This window comes from Phoca vitulina, unplaced genomic scaffold, assembly GCF_004348235.1.
Source record: "Phoca vitulina isolate PV1807 unplaced genomic scaffold, GSC_HSeal_1.0 scaffold42, whole genome shotgun sequence".
Classification (NCBI taxonomy): domain Eukaryota; kingdom Metazoa; phylum Chordata; class Mammalia; order Carnivora; family Phocidae; genus Phoca; species Phoca vitulina.
In genome coordinates this window covers 7743765-7760092 of record NW_022589745.1, presented here as the reverse complement: position 1 = coordinate 7760092, position 16328 = coordinate 7743765, and the positions used below count along the sequence as shown (strand labels likewise).

Sequence of the window (16328 nt, the reverse complement as noted above, 5' to 3'; positions counted from 1 at the left end):
GAGAGTGAAGATCATTTTGTCAACAAAATGGGAAAAACTCAGTATAGCAAGTGCTTTTTTTTTTTTTTAAGACTTTATGTAGAGAGAGAGAGAGTGCAAGTGAGGTGAGGGGCAGAGGGAGAGGGAGAGAGAAGCTGAAGCAGACTCCCTGCCGAGCGTGGAGCCCAACGCGGGGCTCGATCTCACAACCCTGAGATTATGACCTGAGCTGAAATCAAGAGTCAGACGCTTTAACTGACTGAGCCACCCAGGTGCCCCAATACAGTAAATGCTTATAAGAGTTCTTTGTATTTAATTAATTACAAACGTCAGTGTCTTAGTTAAAAAGTGTTACTTTTTTTTTTTTTAATTCATTTTGGAGGTGAGGTGGGGGGAAGGTCCAGCGGCCTGAGCGGTAGTTGCTGGGGAGCAAGCGTCAGTCTTTCCCGGGGCCGCGTGTGCTCGGGACGGAGGTGCTCCCGCAGCCCCGTCACACTGGGCTATGTCCCAGAGTCCCTGGCTGCTTGGACCATAACTTGTGTTTTTAATTTTCTTTTGGTTAACTCCCAGAGTATTGGCCTTTCATTGTTGTGTCTTGGATTAGAATTTGGCTGCAGCTTTTCACTGAGCGTGCGGTAAGCGCCTTCCCCAGGCCCTAACTCTAGCCCACTGCTTCACCACGCGCCCCTCTGACGGTGCGTTAATAAATGCAGGAGCTGACCGGCTTTGTCAGCATCCGTTCTTGAAATTACGTTGCTGTAGTTGCTGCAGTGCATTTTATTTTGGCGTTGTTGCTATGACTAAATACGCCCTCAACCAACACCCAGATTGCTTGGTTTTGCTTGACTTGCTCTCCGTATTTACCTTTCTCATCACCTTTTCCCCTCCTGTCTTCTTATCTTCTGCCTGTTTCTTTTACTGTCCACTTTTTTAAAATACAGCACCTCTCTCCCCTACCTCCACATTGAATATAAAAGTGTCAGCCTTTCCTGTGTAACTAGCAAGTTGTGTGTTTACAGGATTTTGTTTTCTGAGTTATTTTCTACCCATGCTGTTACTCGACCTTCCTCAGAGCTTTGTGATCTAGATGTGGCAGATCTCATCCTCATCTGACCCTGTTAACCATCTCCCATTCTCTGCTTTCTTTGAGTACAAGTTTAACCGGGCTGTGTCTTCCAGATTAGGAGAATTTTTCTAAGTTGATGTACAACTGTATCTTAAGCTTTACCCATTGCTGCTCTGTGAACATTATCTATGAAACTGTGTATTTCCTTGGATAAGTCCCCTTTCCCCCATAGGCCCGTTTCTCCATCTCTGAAGGGAAAGCATTTGATAAATTGATAAAAGGAATTCTGTACCATTTTTGAAACTTAAATTCTGTGCTTTGAACTAGGTGATGTTATTTCTTTACATAGCAGTATATGGGTATATGGTTATGTCAGATCTCTGGTTTATTTTTTTTACTCAACATTGCTAAAAGTTGTCTTCCTTCAACTATTTTAATAATTCCTTTTTGCTTTTTCTTTTAGGGAAAAATATTTACTTCCTTGGAGCCAGAACATGACATTAATGATGTCTGCCTCTATCCCAACTCAGGTATGCAGTAGGTAGCAGTAGGCCATTCAGTGGGGTAAATCTAGGCTGTGCTTTATGGGGTTTTAAACTCATTTCATTTCTTCAGACAAGGTTTGGCTTGGTCAGGACAATTCTTGGATATTATATTTACTGGAAGAATCAAGTGCAGGAAGTGGTATGGATGATTCAGAAAATGGCACTCTCAGTGACTCAGTCCTTAGCCAGCCTAGCTATTAGTAGAAACCAACAATACATAGGCAGGTGGCAGGTGAGATGCTATTTTAGTGTGCTCTTCACTCTTTTATGTGATTAGTAATAGTGTGTGGAAATTGAGGTCAAGGATTTGGAGAAGGCTGGGATTGCCTGATGATCCACGAGGCGCATGAAGCCGTGGGTTCCAGTGTCTTCTATGTTCTATGCTGTTCAGCTTGCATCATTTATTTCAAGACTTACGCCACCTTCAGGACAAATCTGTGAAGAATTTTGGGGACAAAAGTACAGAATAGTCCCCGCTGTCAAGCAGTGTTATATTCTGAGGATAGATGTACACAGATAATTTTAATAGAGGGACACAAGGCAAAGCAGGAAAAATTCTGTTATGTACAAACAGCACTTTGACAGCATGTTAGAGCGAGGGGTTTCATCCAGCGCCACTGGGGAGATCGCAGAGGAGATGCTTGTCTGCACGTGTCTGGAGTGATGAGTGAGATTTGGTAGGTGGGGTGGGGAGATGAGATGATCCACGTGAGGGAGCAGCGTAGGAAGGGCAGGAAGGAGAGGGTACAATAGGTGCCATAGGGTACCGTTCATGGGGCTTGTTTGGGAAAGGGGTGGAGCCTATGTGTTCTCATGAGCCCTGGTGGCTCTCGCACGAATAAAGGCGGCGGAGGTCTGGGAATCCCATGCTGAATGGTCTGGGCTCAGTCTGTAGTCAGGAGCTGTTCAGACTGCTTGCAGAAGACGGTTCTGTCCATCACGTAAGGAGTGGATCGGTGTGGAACTGAAATGAGTAGGAAGGGATCCTCTGAGCTGATGGGGAACACAAGAGACCGAGCAGATTTAGAGAGAGAGAGAGATTGTTTTCCCGTTTAAACATTCGAACAGCAGGAGGGCTGTAGGTCAGTGACAGTGTCTGGCAGAGGGTCTCACACCTGACTGCTTATCGGTATCACCCAGGGAGGCTTTTTACAGATCCCTTGGCCGGATCCCCAATCTGGCTGACTAGAGTGTCTGCGGGGAGGGCCCAGAAGTGTGTGTGTGTGTGTGTGTGTGTGTGTGTGATGTGCTTGCCAAGTGCTCGGGAGGCCCTGCCCCGACCCACCGCCTTGCAGTGGGAGCCAGGTCTAGTGCACGGGACGAAGTGTGGTATCGAGAGAAGCAGGTCTGCACTTACGGCGTTTGCAGACGTGTAAGCCGAGGTGATTTCAGGAGAAGTGGGAGCGCGTGAGATCACCGTGGGGAAGTGTAGAGAGCAGCACCTGAGTCCATTTAGAGGGGGAATGAGAAGCAAGAGCCAGCTGAGCAACCTAACAGGAACGGACAGGACACCAGTAAGGGAAGTGACAGTGTTTGAAGTAGGGCAGAAGCTACGGTGCGAGCGGGCGGGCGGGCGGGCGCTGCTCAGCGCGTGTGAGGGCCGCCGAGGTTGAGGCAGGAAGGAAGGAAGAAGTTCCCGGGCACGGTGATAACCACGTATCATTCGTCTTTCCAGAGCCCTGGGTAGTTAGTGGTGCACACGGGTTTTTCTTTCTTGTCTGTCTGCCAGTCTCTTCCATCTTAGGAGGGGGGACCAGTTGGGTAATTGGGCTGGAGTTGGTCGCCCAGTGGGTGTGTGGCAGGGCCTCGGCTAGGGCCAGCCTTTCCTGGTTCTGGAGCCCTTGCCCTTTCTAGTTCCGCGCTGCTCTCCCAAGAAAGATGGGAAGCTGCATTTTTGTGATCAGCTGTGTATCTGTGATCATTAAGAGGATTTCAGGGCAGTAGCAGGGGTGAAGTCAAACTCTGACGGTTTCAGGAATAAATTGCAGATGAGGATGGTGGGGTCCTAGTTAGAGAGTCTTAGACGGTCTGAAATGGGGTCTGAGCTGCATGCGAAGGTGAGTAAAACCAGGTGGGATTGAAGTCGAAACCAGGGTGGCGAGCAGGTTTCGCTGGATTGAGGGGGAGAGTTTGAAGGGGCAGCTGGTGCTGCGAGCAGGAAGCCCTGTGGCTGCTTGTGGCCCCTGAGAACTGGCAGCGCACCTCGTCTGAGCTGAGATGTGTCTACGCGTAGGACACCAGATTTCAAAGACATTGTACCGATTAAAAAATAATGTGAAATAGGGGCGCCTGGGTGACTCCATCGGTTAAGCCTCTGACTCTTGATTTCAGCTCAGGTCCTGATCTCAGGGTCGTGAGATCGAGCCCTGCGTCTGGCTCCATGCTGGGTGTGGAGCCTGCTTAGGATTTTCTCTCTGCCTTTCCTTCTGTCCCTCCCTGGCCCTCCCCTGCTCGCGTGCATGTGCCTGTACACATGCGGGCTTGCTCTCTTTCTTAAAAAAAAAAAAAAAAGTGAAATAGATCTTTAATTTTTTTATGTGAAAATATTTCAGACATACTGGGTTAATAAGATATATTAAAATTCATTTTACCTGTTTAAAAAAATTTTTTTTAAATGTGTCTACTAGAAAACATGAAATCCCACGTGTGGCTTGCATAGTATTCCTGTCGCACGGTGCCGGCCCAGACTTGGGGGTCTTGCCCAGTGTAGGATGCTGCTGAGCTGCGAGGTATTGAAGTCGGCTGCGGGCATGCCGCGTCCGTCTTGTTGGAGCAGGGACGTTCCTCTAGGAGTCCGCGTACCGCCAGCCCACCTAATAACTCTAGTTCCCTAGTAGACATCCAGTCCCTTCTCGCATTCCCCATTGTCCCCCAGATGCCTTTCATAGCCTGTTGTTTGGAACCAGGCTGTATTCAGGACTGTGTGTTACTTCGAGGTGTGGCCATGTTTAGTTTCTTTTGATCGTAACAGCCGTGTTCCCCCCCAACCGTCATTTTTTTTTTTTTTTTGGCCTTCTTCATGACATGGACTTTTCCAGGATCAGGTCGGTAGTCTCAGAGAATGTCCCTCACCCTGGATTTGTGTGGCTGGTTTTCATAGTCCCTCGGTTAGGGAGATCACGAGGTCTTTTCCTTCCAAAGTACACTTTTCTGAGAGGTAAAAATGTTAAGAGTGATGTTTTGGACAGAAGAACGAGTTGACTGTCATATAACTTACAAGAAGTGAATCAAACACAAAAAATAGCCAAATAATTTATTTCCTGAGCTGGCAGGCACAGTAGGACAAGTAGCCCGGCTGCCGCCTTGGGGTTTGGATGTGAGCAGGCTTGATTCACGCGCTTCGCTTTCCGTCGCACTGCTCCTTTCCCTTTAACGCCGCTCTTGCTGCTTTGTGCTTAATCATCGTGAGCTTAATCATATTTTAGAAAAGCTAACACTTTCTTCTTTCTTTATCTTCTCACTTACTCATTTTGAAGTAATTAAAGCCAAATCACGATTACTGTTTTGTCATGTTTCTCTAATACGGAGGTGGCTCAGAATATTGAGAAATGGTGCCGCCTTCCCGGCTCCTTCCTCCGTCCTGCTTGTGTTGCTCATTCCGCCTGGCTCCAGCATGTCCACTTTCTGCCCAGAAAGCCCGGACTGAGGCCGAGTGCTCCTGTCATGTACCCGTGTGGGTCTCAGCTGCCGTCCAGCCTCTGGAGACTGCCTGCACTGGGATGGGGAAGGCCACACGCTCCACGCCGACATGGGGGGGGGGTCCTCCTCTCGGGCGCGGTCCCGCACGCACAGCCTGTCTGCTCTGCACTGTTCACGGCCGTGACCGCTGCCGGCGTCTGGTGCGTGTGTGTCTGAAGGACTGAGATCTTGTCTTTCCTTTGTGTTGAAGTTTCCAACCCGTGGCAGCCCGATACTTTCCTAAACATAATAAAAATGAATTACAAGGAAAAGACAATGTCACAAGGCTACACGGGTTTCTAAATTCTTCCCTTCTGTTCCTACGCTTCCCGCCGGGCTGGGGCCCAGTTTGCACACCGGCCCTGGGAGTGGACTCAGTAGCACTGGCAGAGAGCACCGTTTTGGATTTTGAACTCTGAGCCTCAGTGGATCCTTTAGCCCCTGCAGCACATGCAGGTGAGAATCGATGTGTGCACGCTTCCTGGGAGGGCCCTGCTATTCCATCTGATTCTCTGTGGCTGTCCCGTGAGGCCGCACAGCACATTGGGTAGCACTCGCAACGGCGGGAATCAGACTTGAGGTGGCGGGTTCTTCTGACTCTAGGCACTGAGCGTCTCCCTCTCTTTCAAAATTGATATTGTCATTGTTGAAATATAATAAGTAGGGTGCCTGGGTGGCTCAGTCGGTTAAGCATCTGCCTTCGGCTCAGGTCATGATCCTGGGGTCCTGGGATCGAGCCCCACATTGGGCTCCCTGCTCAGCCGGGAGCTTGCTTCTCCCTCTCCCACTCCCCCTGCTTGTGCGCCTCTCCCCTCCCACCCCTTTGTCAAATAAATAAATCTTAAAAAAAAAAAAAAGAAACTATAATAAGCATCACTATGAAGGAAACTGGGGAGGAAAAACCATTCATAATTCCACCATCTAGTCCCAAGTACTGTTACTGTTTCCATGAGAGAATTCTTGTATTCATCTTGTGTTCATATGTTTTTAGTCGTGGTCCTCATGCTATATGTACAGTTGTCTTTTGCTTTCCGGTTGACATTATATTAACATTTTTCTTCTTGTTGTATGGTGTTTATACTTGTACTTTTGAAATTTTTTATTATTTGCAAGAAGTCTTTTCATTTTTTCTTAGTTGTGATTGTGGTTGGAGAGTCCTGCGTTCCACGGGCTTTGGAATCGGTAGAATATCAGCTTCTCTCCTTCTTAGCTGTGTGGTGACCTTGAGCAAATCATCTAACTTTCTGAGGCCACATTGTTATCTGAAAGTAAAGTTCCTGGCACAGTGCCTCACACTCTTCTCCTCTCTTGCCTGTGATCATCTTAATTTCTGCTGAACTAACTTTCTTTTACTGATTTAATGGATTTGATTTTTTTCGGCTTTTTGTTCTTGGGCTTTGTGAGGTTGCCTGTTTTTCTTTCTCATTCATAATTGGTTTCAGTCCTGACCTTCCCCACTTTAGTTTGGTAGGAGGTCAGCTTGTATCATTGTTCATATATGGTCAAGTGAGATCCTATTCCGTTGTGAAAACAGCCTGCTTTGTCTAGTCTGGGTTCTTTGGGGGTAATTAGATTAGAGGCTTCTCTGGTTTGTTGGGTTGGTGTGATTGCGTTTCCTTGCGGAATGTCATTGTTGAATGATCCGTGTTCAGAGTCGAGCCAGTGAAGCCAGGCTTAGAGAATATCTTCGGCAAGAACCTTTTTTTGGTTGTAATCTGTCTCCTCAGTCCCCACAACGACCTCTTTCATCGTGTCTAAAGAGTGTAGGAGAAGGTTTGCCTCTAAAATCCTCTAGCTTGTGACAGGGCACTCGGTCCCTTTGAACTTTTTTTTTCATCCGTAAAATGAGGATGTTGTTATTTCTTATTTCAGAGACTTGTTGCATGTTCACCAAGGTAATATTTGTGAAGGCGCTTAGTAAGTTGTAAAGAACTCCCCAGACGGTTGCTGATTTCAGTTGTATGGAAAGTGCGTCATTCTGGAATAGGGGCTGGGAAGACTGGCGCTGCTTCGGGAGGCTTGTGGGGAGGAGAAGGTTGCAGATGCGGCAGAGAGCAGAGAACAAAACTGGAACAGAATCATGGGGGTGCTGTTTGTCCTGTGGTTAGGGGGATGCCTTCACCGAATGCCAGGAACTTTTCCCATACTTCAGTTCTGCTTTCCTAAAATGCGGCTCTGTTTGTTGAGTCTGTTCAAATCCCCTTGCTAGTGAATTAGTTGGGTAGAGTAAGGGCTGTTAGATGCTGTATGGGTCTTTCCTGGTGTAGCTACAGCGAGAGCGTTCCCCTGAAGTCCATCGTTTTGTTTGCAATTCAGGTGTGAAGCTTAATGCAAACCTTAGGAACTACTTTGCTGTGACATTTTGTGGGAGTTGCTTTGCCTTGGTTCTTTGATTCCTGATTAACAGAAAGAAGCCTTTTTTTCTTAACTTCTTCATTATTATCATTATTATTATTATTATAAATATTGCACCCGAACTACGTTTTATGTGTCTGAAGTGTCAGACTCTCCCCCTTAAGGATAATCGCAAACTTGATGTAGACCTGAGCACATAGCGGAAACTGCTTATTTACTTGGCTAGTACAGCTTGAGCATTTTGCAGGTGGGGAAGCTGGTCTTCATGATACTTAAGGTGCCCCATCTAGGAGGATCAGAGACTGAAGCCCATGACCTGATTCCTAGGGTGCCCGGCCTCCAGGCCCAGCTCTTCTGCCATGTGCCGTCTTCTGAGCACCCGGAACATTTCCAAGTGTAAAACTAATGGAAAAGGGCACCTTTTTCTTCCCCATGTGTTTACCTTTTTCATTGTATTTATTTTTAGGGATGCTTCTTACTGCCAACGAAACCCCCAAGATGGGCATCTATTACATTCCGGTAAGTAATACGAATAGTAGTTATGGTAAAAATAGGATAAGCAAAGACAGTTTATTTTTAAACTGGTTGTATTGAAGGCCTTTGTGTCTGCATGTGGTTGTGTAAATTAAACATAGTGGACTCACTTGTAGTTTCACTTTGCTTCCTGGAGCTAGGAAAATAATGCTTCACCATTCTTTTATGGGAAACTGCTTCCTATCACATTAAAATACACATTAGGAATTAGTCTTTGTTCTTCAGATTTACATTTGGTTTTTGTTTCCAAGTATTTCAGAATCTTGAGCTTTAAGCTGTTAGTGATCAGGAGGTCTGATTCTAAACCAACCGCCTGGTGCCCTTCAGTCATCTTGTTTCTCTTACAAGTAAGTTCCGCCTGAGGAAACTCTCAGATGGGCCTGGTCAGTGGTGGCCTGCAGTCACTGGCCTGGCCTTTTATTCTTCCTTCAAGAATTTTCTTGCATATGACAGAAGCTTCCCTACCTTTACCTTTTAGATTACAGGAAGAAAGAGACATGGGGACGTAGGATCTCCTAAACCGAAAACCACGTAGGACAGAGTTGGCACTAGATTACTTTTCGGCCGGCAAACAGCTCCCTTTCTGAGATTTGGGGAGAAGAGGGTGAGGGTGAGGAGTGTTGCAGAGCAGGCCTTCGGGCAGGTAAACTCTGTAGCTGCTGTCAGCCTCCAGTTGGGAAAGTTCTTCAGATTTACGATTATCCTTTTGAAATAGCTTAATGGTGTATTTCCCCAAAAGAGTGTTCTGGTGGATGTCGACTCTGTGGTTTCAGGAAACTTGTAAGTTGTTGAAAGCACTTTGAGATACTTCTTTTGGTTGTTAGTGAAACGAAGACCATTCTAGCAGCAAACTTTTATCTTTTTCTAAGTTGTCACTTGTTCCATTTTCCCCAGCCTCTCCGATACTGCTTCTGTATTCCTGTCAGTTTGTCCGTCTTCTTGATTGCATCAACTGTGAGTCAGGTCCGATACTGAATGCCGGCAGGGTGATGGTGTGTAGAAAGAACACTGCCCCTTTCCTCAAAGGAGTTCACTGGCAGGGAGTGAAGAAAGGAGGTAGTTTGAGTCCAGCATGAGGAGGGCTGTCATGGGAGGAAAGAGAAGAAGAGAAGAGAACCAACCAGTGGAGGGGGGTGGTTTAAGGGCACGGAGGGCCGCATCAGGAGGCCCGCTAAGAGGATAAGGAACCACAGGCTTCAGAGCCCAGAGCCCCTTGCTGTGGGGCCAGGAGGGGCCATCCTGAGTGCTTGTGTGCTAGGGCCACCTCCCCCGTCTGTGCTCCACAGGTGGCAGTGGGGACAGGATTGGAAGATGGGCTTGGCCGCTGATGGGACATGGGGATGATGGGACACGGGGAGTAAGAGAGAGGAGGGACCAGAGACTGCAGCCCTTTTTCTGCTTGGGGAACGGGTGGACGAGGAGGAAGAGGACAGGGAATAGTAAAAATTATTATCCCTTTGGTATCCTCTTCTACATTTTATAAAATGATCTTTAAAAGGAACAAGCACACAACTTCTACATTTTTTAAAATGATCTTTAAAAGGAACAAGCACACAACTTCTTCTACATTTTATAAAATGATCTTTAAAAGGAACAAGCACACAACATTGATTAGATGAACAATGTATCATGTTTCTATTTATTCCAAGTGTTTTACAAAGTATAAGGAAATAGAAACCACCCATTTCCCCTTGATAGTATTAAAAACACTATTAATACTGGGATGTAGTATTTTTCAGTTGTGATGTTACTGGTGTGAAGTCGTATTTTGTATACAAATTTGTACCTGGTTTCTTCAGTTAACTTCAGAAAGGCATTAAAAGTACCTAACACATTTTTAGTTGTCTCTGTTGTTTTGCTTTCATATTAATTGCCATGTCATTAGCACACAGTGTGACATTGTTTGTAGGTGTGCGGGACGCTGAGCAGCACTTCCGTCCATCGCTCTGTGCTCCCCACGAGCGCACTCTCGGTCCCCTTCCCCTCTGTCACCTGTCCCCCCGGTTATCTGCATTCGTTTTCATTGCCTGGCTTGTGACATTTATATCATCTTAGACCTGTAGGAGACCCATTATTCACTTCTCACTCTCTCTGGCTCTTGGGGTGGGCTTTTTTTTGTTCCAAGTAATAGGGACTTTAATAAACATGAATGATAAGGGCTAGTGCTGCCCAGGTGGTGAGAAACTGCTTTCGTGGCACATGTCAGCCTATCTTAGAAGACCTTTTTAGTTTCTGCTTTGTAGCTTGGAGTTAACCAGGGCTGTGAAGAAAGCCCACAGGGCGGCTCCCAGGTGGCTGCATGTGGCAGCAGTGGGAGCCCGGCGTCCTTGCCCAGCTTAGCACTGTGCTAGGACTTGTACTCAGTGCTCCTTCCTGACCTGCCTTTTTACCCTGAGCTGCATGAGCTTTTACAGTGCCCTCGCCTTTACTTGGAACCTGTTCTTTTGTAAGACTCATTCAGAGCAAGGAGAGAGCCCAGGGGTCTGAAAGCCTGCCATTTTTCGATTTTATCAAACTTACTAAGCTGATATTTGGCACAGCGGTTTGTTTGAGGCCTATAAAACTGGGGAAGTGTGTTTTTAATATACAATTCATGCCAAATTTAGGAGGTTTGCATTGTGATTTGTTTTAACATCTTATAAATCAGGTATGAAAGCTCTTTTTCCCCCCGCTTTGGGCCTGTACTAAAAAAGGAAGACCGCTTAATGTTCTTTTAGTTTAAGTTTTGTGTCTCTATCTGATACCATTTTCTTGAATACTTGAAGTCTTTATAGATTAGATGTAATTCCTGATGTATACACTTTGCCGTGTACGGAACCCCATAACTGACTAGTCTTTCATGGCCAGGTGGGTTTTCTCCAGCCCTTTCCCTGTTTTTTCAGTACACTCCTTTTTTTTTCCCCCTCTCAGAGACCAGGAAGTGTTATTTTGCCTGTTTGTTCACATTTTAAATTCCACTGTCTAATTCCACTGCAGCTTCTGACACCAATGCCAGGAATAGTTCTTTAGGTTTGGTTTTCCTCTGCAATGTAATTTAATCTTAGGGTAGTTTTTTTATAATTAAACCTTTGGCAACTGTGTGGATTCTAGAAGGAGTCCAAGTGTTCTGTGGCACCCAACTCAAAACCCAGCCAGTGTGGGTTAATATTGTTTCTGTTGGGGATGACCCTGAGTTCCAAGCCCCCAGTGTGCCAGGAGCTCCTGAAACCCCTCACGACTGGAGAGTTGATTGCACGCTTGATAATATGTATGGATGTGTAACCTTGAGGAAAAATGTAAAAGGAAAATGCATCATTATTTGTTTAGGAAGCTATTTGATTTAGAAGAATAAAAGTCAATTAAAGATCTATTTTTAGAACATGCAGGGGTACCTGGGTGGCTCCGTCGGTTAAGTGTCTGACTCTTGATTTTGGCTCAGGTCATGATCTCAGGGTCATGAGATCTGAGCCCCACATTGGGCTCCGTACTGGGCTTAGAGGCTGCTTGAGAGTCTCTCTCCCCCTCTCCCTCTCCCGCTCAGACGCCCTCAAAAAAAAAAAAACCCAAAACAAACAAAAAAATAAAACATGTAATTTAAGCCACTATAAAGATTATATGCAGTGTCATTGAACCCAGTAGTCAATATTGGTAGTTAAGTATTTTAAAACACTTTCTTAGGAAAAAAGACAACTATTGTTTTATTGAAATGTTTTTATTATTCATAAAAAATCAGCCAAGCATTAAATATTTTAACATTCACTATTTAAAGGTATGTTTTAAATTTGGAAAGTATTTTTGGAGCCAAAGTACCTGAAAATGGGGCAGGATTTCGAATATTATAAGTCCACAATTTGAAATATTACAAATAAAAACAATATTCAAATAAAAACATAAAGGATTATATTTAACCTGCCCTAGCACTTTTGTTTCTGTTGGGAAATAGCACTGGAACTCAGCCAGCATAATGCATAAAACCCATAAAACTCTGTCTTTGCAAATAGAGATAACTAGGTGTTAAGAAGCATAAACGCTCAAGAATACTTGCTTCATTTAATTATAAACACACACACACACACACATCTTCACAAAGGCATGAAAAGCCAAGGGAAATAAAACATTTTTTAGTTGTGAAATGTAATAAAAGGCTCAAACTAAAGAATGAGTGTAAGTCTCTTCACTTCATTGAGTTATCACCAATCCTGAAAGCCTGTGGTAGAGCCTCGGGCATCTAATACTATCACTGGGTTCATGTGCTCCTGTCTTCAGAGGGCCTTAGTCACTGGTTTGGGTCAAACGTCCGTGCTGTGGTCCTCAGGGAGGCACACTGTCAGTGAGTATTGCCTGGTTTTGGGGGGATCAGTGCTTTTGAAATCAGTTGTAGCATTTGGAAGTTACTCTTAGGAAGTGGCGTGAAAACTTTCTAGTCACCATATGGATGCTTGCGTTTGGGCGCATTGGGTTGTTGCTCCAGCAGAGGATTAAAAATGGGTACTGGAATTTTCTCAGTATTTTCTGCTTGATAGACTTGTGTGACCAAAACAAAGAAACTTCGGTACAAATGATTTTGCCTGCTCTGTCTGTGGCAGATTGAATTTGTTAGTCTAGTTCTGAACTCGGTCACTCTGTCAGATTGGTACAGAGGTATTTCTGGATACTTGTTGTTCGTTGCTATGTGGCCACTCTCAGATACGGCATCTTTTTTTTTTAAGTCCAGGATTTCAAATATTACTGCTCTGGGGTGCTTTGGCATAATTTTCCAGAAGACTTAGGAACATAGCCAGAGAGTGCTTCCTAACAATTGCTCCTTACCTTCACCTCTTAAGAAGACAACATATTTTTATTGGTTATCCAAATTGTAAATAAGTTATATTGGTAGACTTGACAGTGTCTGAAAAGTAAGTGCTTAAAATTCTTAGGTGGGTGACTCCTTTGCTCTTTTTTCTGTTGGCCTTTTTGTCTTTTCCTGTGTTATAAAAGTAAATGGAGGAGACTGGTGCTTCTGTTTATTCAGCAATACTATACTGAGCATGTGCTTGGATGCAGGAATGCGTCGGTGAATGCAACTGTCTTCCTACCCTGCCTTTGTGAGCTCACAATCTAGGGGAGGGTGGTGGTAAACAAGTGTGTAGCTAAGTGCTGTGGAGGAGAGGACCAGGTGCAGTGACAGAGGAATATCCTTGGGGGATCAGGCCCCAATTATCACTCTCCATTTTATATAGATATTTTAGGTCTCCTTTCTATGTAGGTGTTACCTTCCCTGTTTTAATCTTAAAGTTTAGGGTTAAAGACTTGGTCTCCTTTCTGTCTCATAATCACAGCATATACCTGGGGGCAAAGTGGTGAATGACGGATTTGTTCCATAATTTATAATCTCTAGAAACAAAGCAGACAGCAGAGAGAATTTCGGCCAACCAAGAAAGTGCTGCTTTTCTGGAGAGTCAGCTGTACGAACGATCAAGTGCCCTTGCTTCCTTGACGTGGATCTCACATACAGATCACTTAACTTTATCTCTAAATAGCACATGACACAGCCAACCAGACCTCTTTGAAACACTTCTAGAACACCATATTCTCTTGGGTTTTCCTCCTATTGTCCAGCTGGCCCTTCTCAGCCTTCTTTGGTTGCTCCTTCTGTGTGTGGTCCAGGGCTTGAGCCTCACCTCTCTCCTCTTGACCTTCAAATGTTAGTCCTTGCCGCTTTTATTTATATTCTTTCCCTCAGGAGCTTGTCTGTCCATAGGCTTTCTATGACACCTGAATGCTGATAACTTCCAACTTTCCGTCTCTAGTCTTTCCTTCTCTGAGCTACAGTTATGTATCCACTAACCTATTTGGGTTCTCCACCTGGAGATCTAATAGGCACATTATATTTGATAGGTCCGCAGTGGAATTCTCGATCCCAGCTCCCGACCCTTACCCCACACCTTCCACGTGTTCCCGTTTCTGCAGAGGACTCGCCATCCACCCAGTTACCTAGGCCCAGAGCATAGAAGCCAGCCTCATTCCCTTTCCCCTTCCACGTCATGCCTCCTTCTCCATCTGTCCCATTGACTCTCTTTCTGGTTTGGTTCAGATCCTGCCGTGTTCCCGTGTTGTGGCTCCTGCCCTTCATCTGGATTACCAGGATGGCCTCTTAACTGCTCTTTCTTCTTTTTCTGTTAGTTCTCTTGCAGTCTATTTTCCATATAACACCAGAGTGATATAAAATATAAAAATAAGAAACAAAACAAACATAAATTGGATTATATCACTCTACTGCTTAAAACCTTTCAGAGGCTTATCACTTTGCTTAACATAACTCCTTTCATAATTTAAAAGGCCCTGTAAGCAGAAAAAGGCCAGAAATCCAGAGTCTCCATTTTCTCTCACCCGTTGGAGAATAGATCTCTATAACCCATTAATCCATTTACAGAGATCACCAAATAGAGAATGAAACCAAATCCCCAACGATTGCTGCCACCAAGGGGGAGTAACATAAATGAACCAAAACCAACACATGAAATTAGTAGACAGGAAAATTAAAGTTAAAATTAGAAAAACAGTCAGCAGAGTTCTGCTGCCCCCCCCCCCCATTCACCTCTGGGAGTCAGGGGGAGAGCTGGGCTGGGCCTCAGTAGGTTGTGTGAGGTGCACTTCTCAGGTGGTGGAGTTTACCTGGCTCTGTCTTGTGAATCCGATGTGCATCTTGGTGAGACCTCCAAAACTTAAAAGATAATTTCAGAAAACGGTTAAATCATGACTCTCACATAGATAGAAAATCAATGTGCTAAAATTATTTATCTTAGGTTGAGAGTGTGAGCAGGGGTGGGGGTGGGGCACAGAGGGAGAGAGAGAATCTCAAGCAGGCTCCATGTCCAGCACGGAGCCTGACGCAGGGCTGGATCTCACGACCCTGAAATCATAACTGGAGCCAAAATCAAGAGTCAGACGCTTAACCAACTGAGCCACCCAGGCGCCCTGAACGTGTTAAAATTTTTATTTAGCCTGTTAATTAAATGAGGGAACCAGACACAGCTATACCAGATCAAAGAAGAAGTCTAAAAAGGCACATATTTACATGCAGTAAAGTTCTGTTGAATTGGGCATGTGCAAATGGACACAAATCGGCTTTTTCAAAGGCATGGAGGGTTACTTGTGCAGGACAGAATTCCTGTGCATGTCTATAGACAGTATTTTGCATTGCTACCAGTTGCCTGCATTTACAGAATTGTAAAATAAATTCCATAAAATCAGAATCCGATCATCTCGAAGGGTGTGCTCTAGATCAGGGGTTTGGCAAACTAAACACCAGCACCTGTTTTTATAAACCATTTTATTAGAACACAGCATACCCATTCATGTCTGTATTGACCTTGGCAGCTTTTTGACTAAAATGGCAGAGTTGAATAATTGTCACAGAGACCCGATGGCCCACAGACCCTGTAATATGTACTGGCCCTTTAAGAAAAAGTTTGCGAGCCCCTGTTGCAGACCATGCATAGTTTTCCATGGAAGCACAGTATCTTCCTTCACTTATTTATCTACTTAAAAATTTACGTATTTACTCATCATGGTATAAATAATATAAAAATGAAATTTATAAATATAAAACATGGATTCGGGATCATGTTTTGGCTTTCTCAGCGTTAGACCTCTAGCACCTAAAGCGATGCCTGCTACACTGTAGACATTCAATTAACGTGTGTGGAAAAATTAATAAAACGATTATGTGTGAGAGTGAGGACTGTGATTTGGAGAATCTTAGATAATGACTGTCAGCTTCCACGATGGCTGGTTGGCAGTGTTAATTTTTAGCTGTTATACCAAATTAGAATTTTGCATTTGCCTTTTTGTGCTACCACTACTGAATCACAAAAGTGGAGAACGTGGCTCACAAGTGCCAGAGTATGATTTTTATACGGTAGGATAAGGATCAGTTCCTTCGCTCTGCTGTACATTCTAATCAGCCAGATCAGAACATCTTGGAGTGACGCAATCTTCGTATTTGGGAGTGCTGACAGATTTATAAAGTAGTACCTTGTCCAGAAAATTTAATAGCGATGCTGTTGAGAGGATAAACTCTTTCCTAGAAGAGTACAAAAGGAAAATATGGAAAGTACGGGCATTTAGCTTTTGTTGGACCCTTTTTGAAATTTGTGCAAAGGTCGGCTTTTCTTCTGTTTTAAAGATTGGAAATTATGCCTTCGTTTTTC

General features: G+C 44.6%; 1 protein-coding gene across 1 annotated transcript in view; it reads left to right on the top strand.

Annotated features, from left to right (window-relative positions):
• Nucleotides 1–16328, top strand: part of NOL10 (nucleolar protein 10) — an 83694-nt gene that overhangs the window by 23320 nt on the left and 44046 nt on the right. Inside the window, exons 12-13 of the mRNA XM_032430060.1 lie at nt 1509–1575; nt 8090–8142. Coding sequence (XP_032285951.1) covers nt 1509–1575; nt 8090–8142 — 120 coding nt within the window. The remainder of the gene's footprint in view (nt 1–1508; nt 1576–8089; nt 8143–16328) is intronic.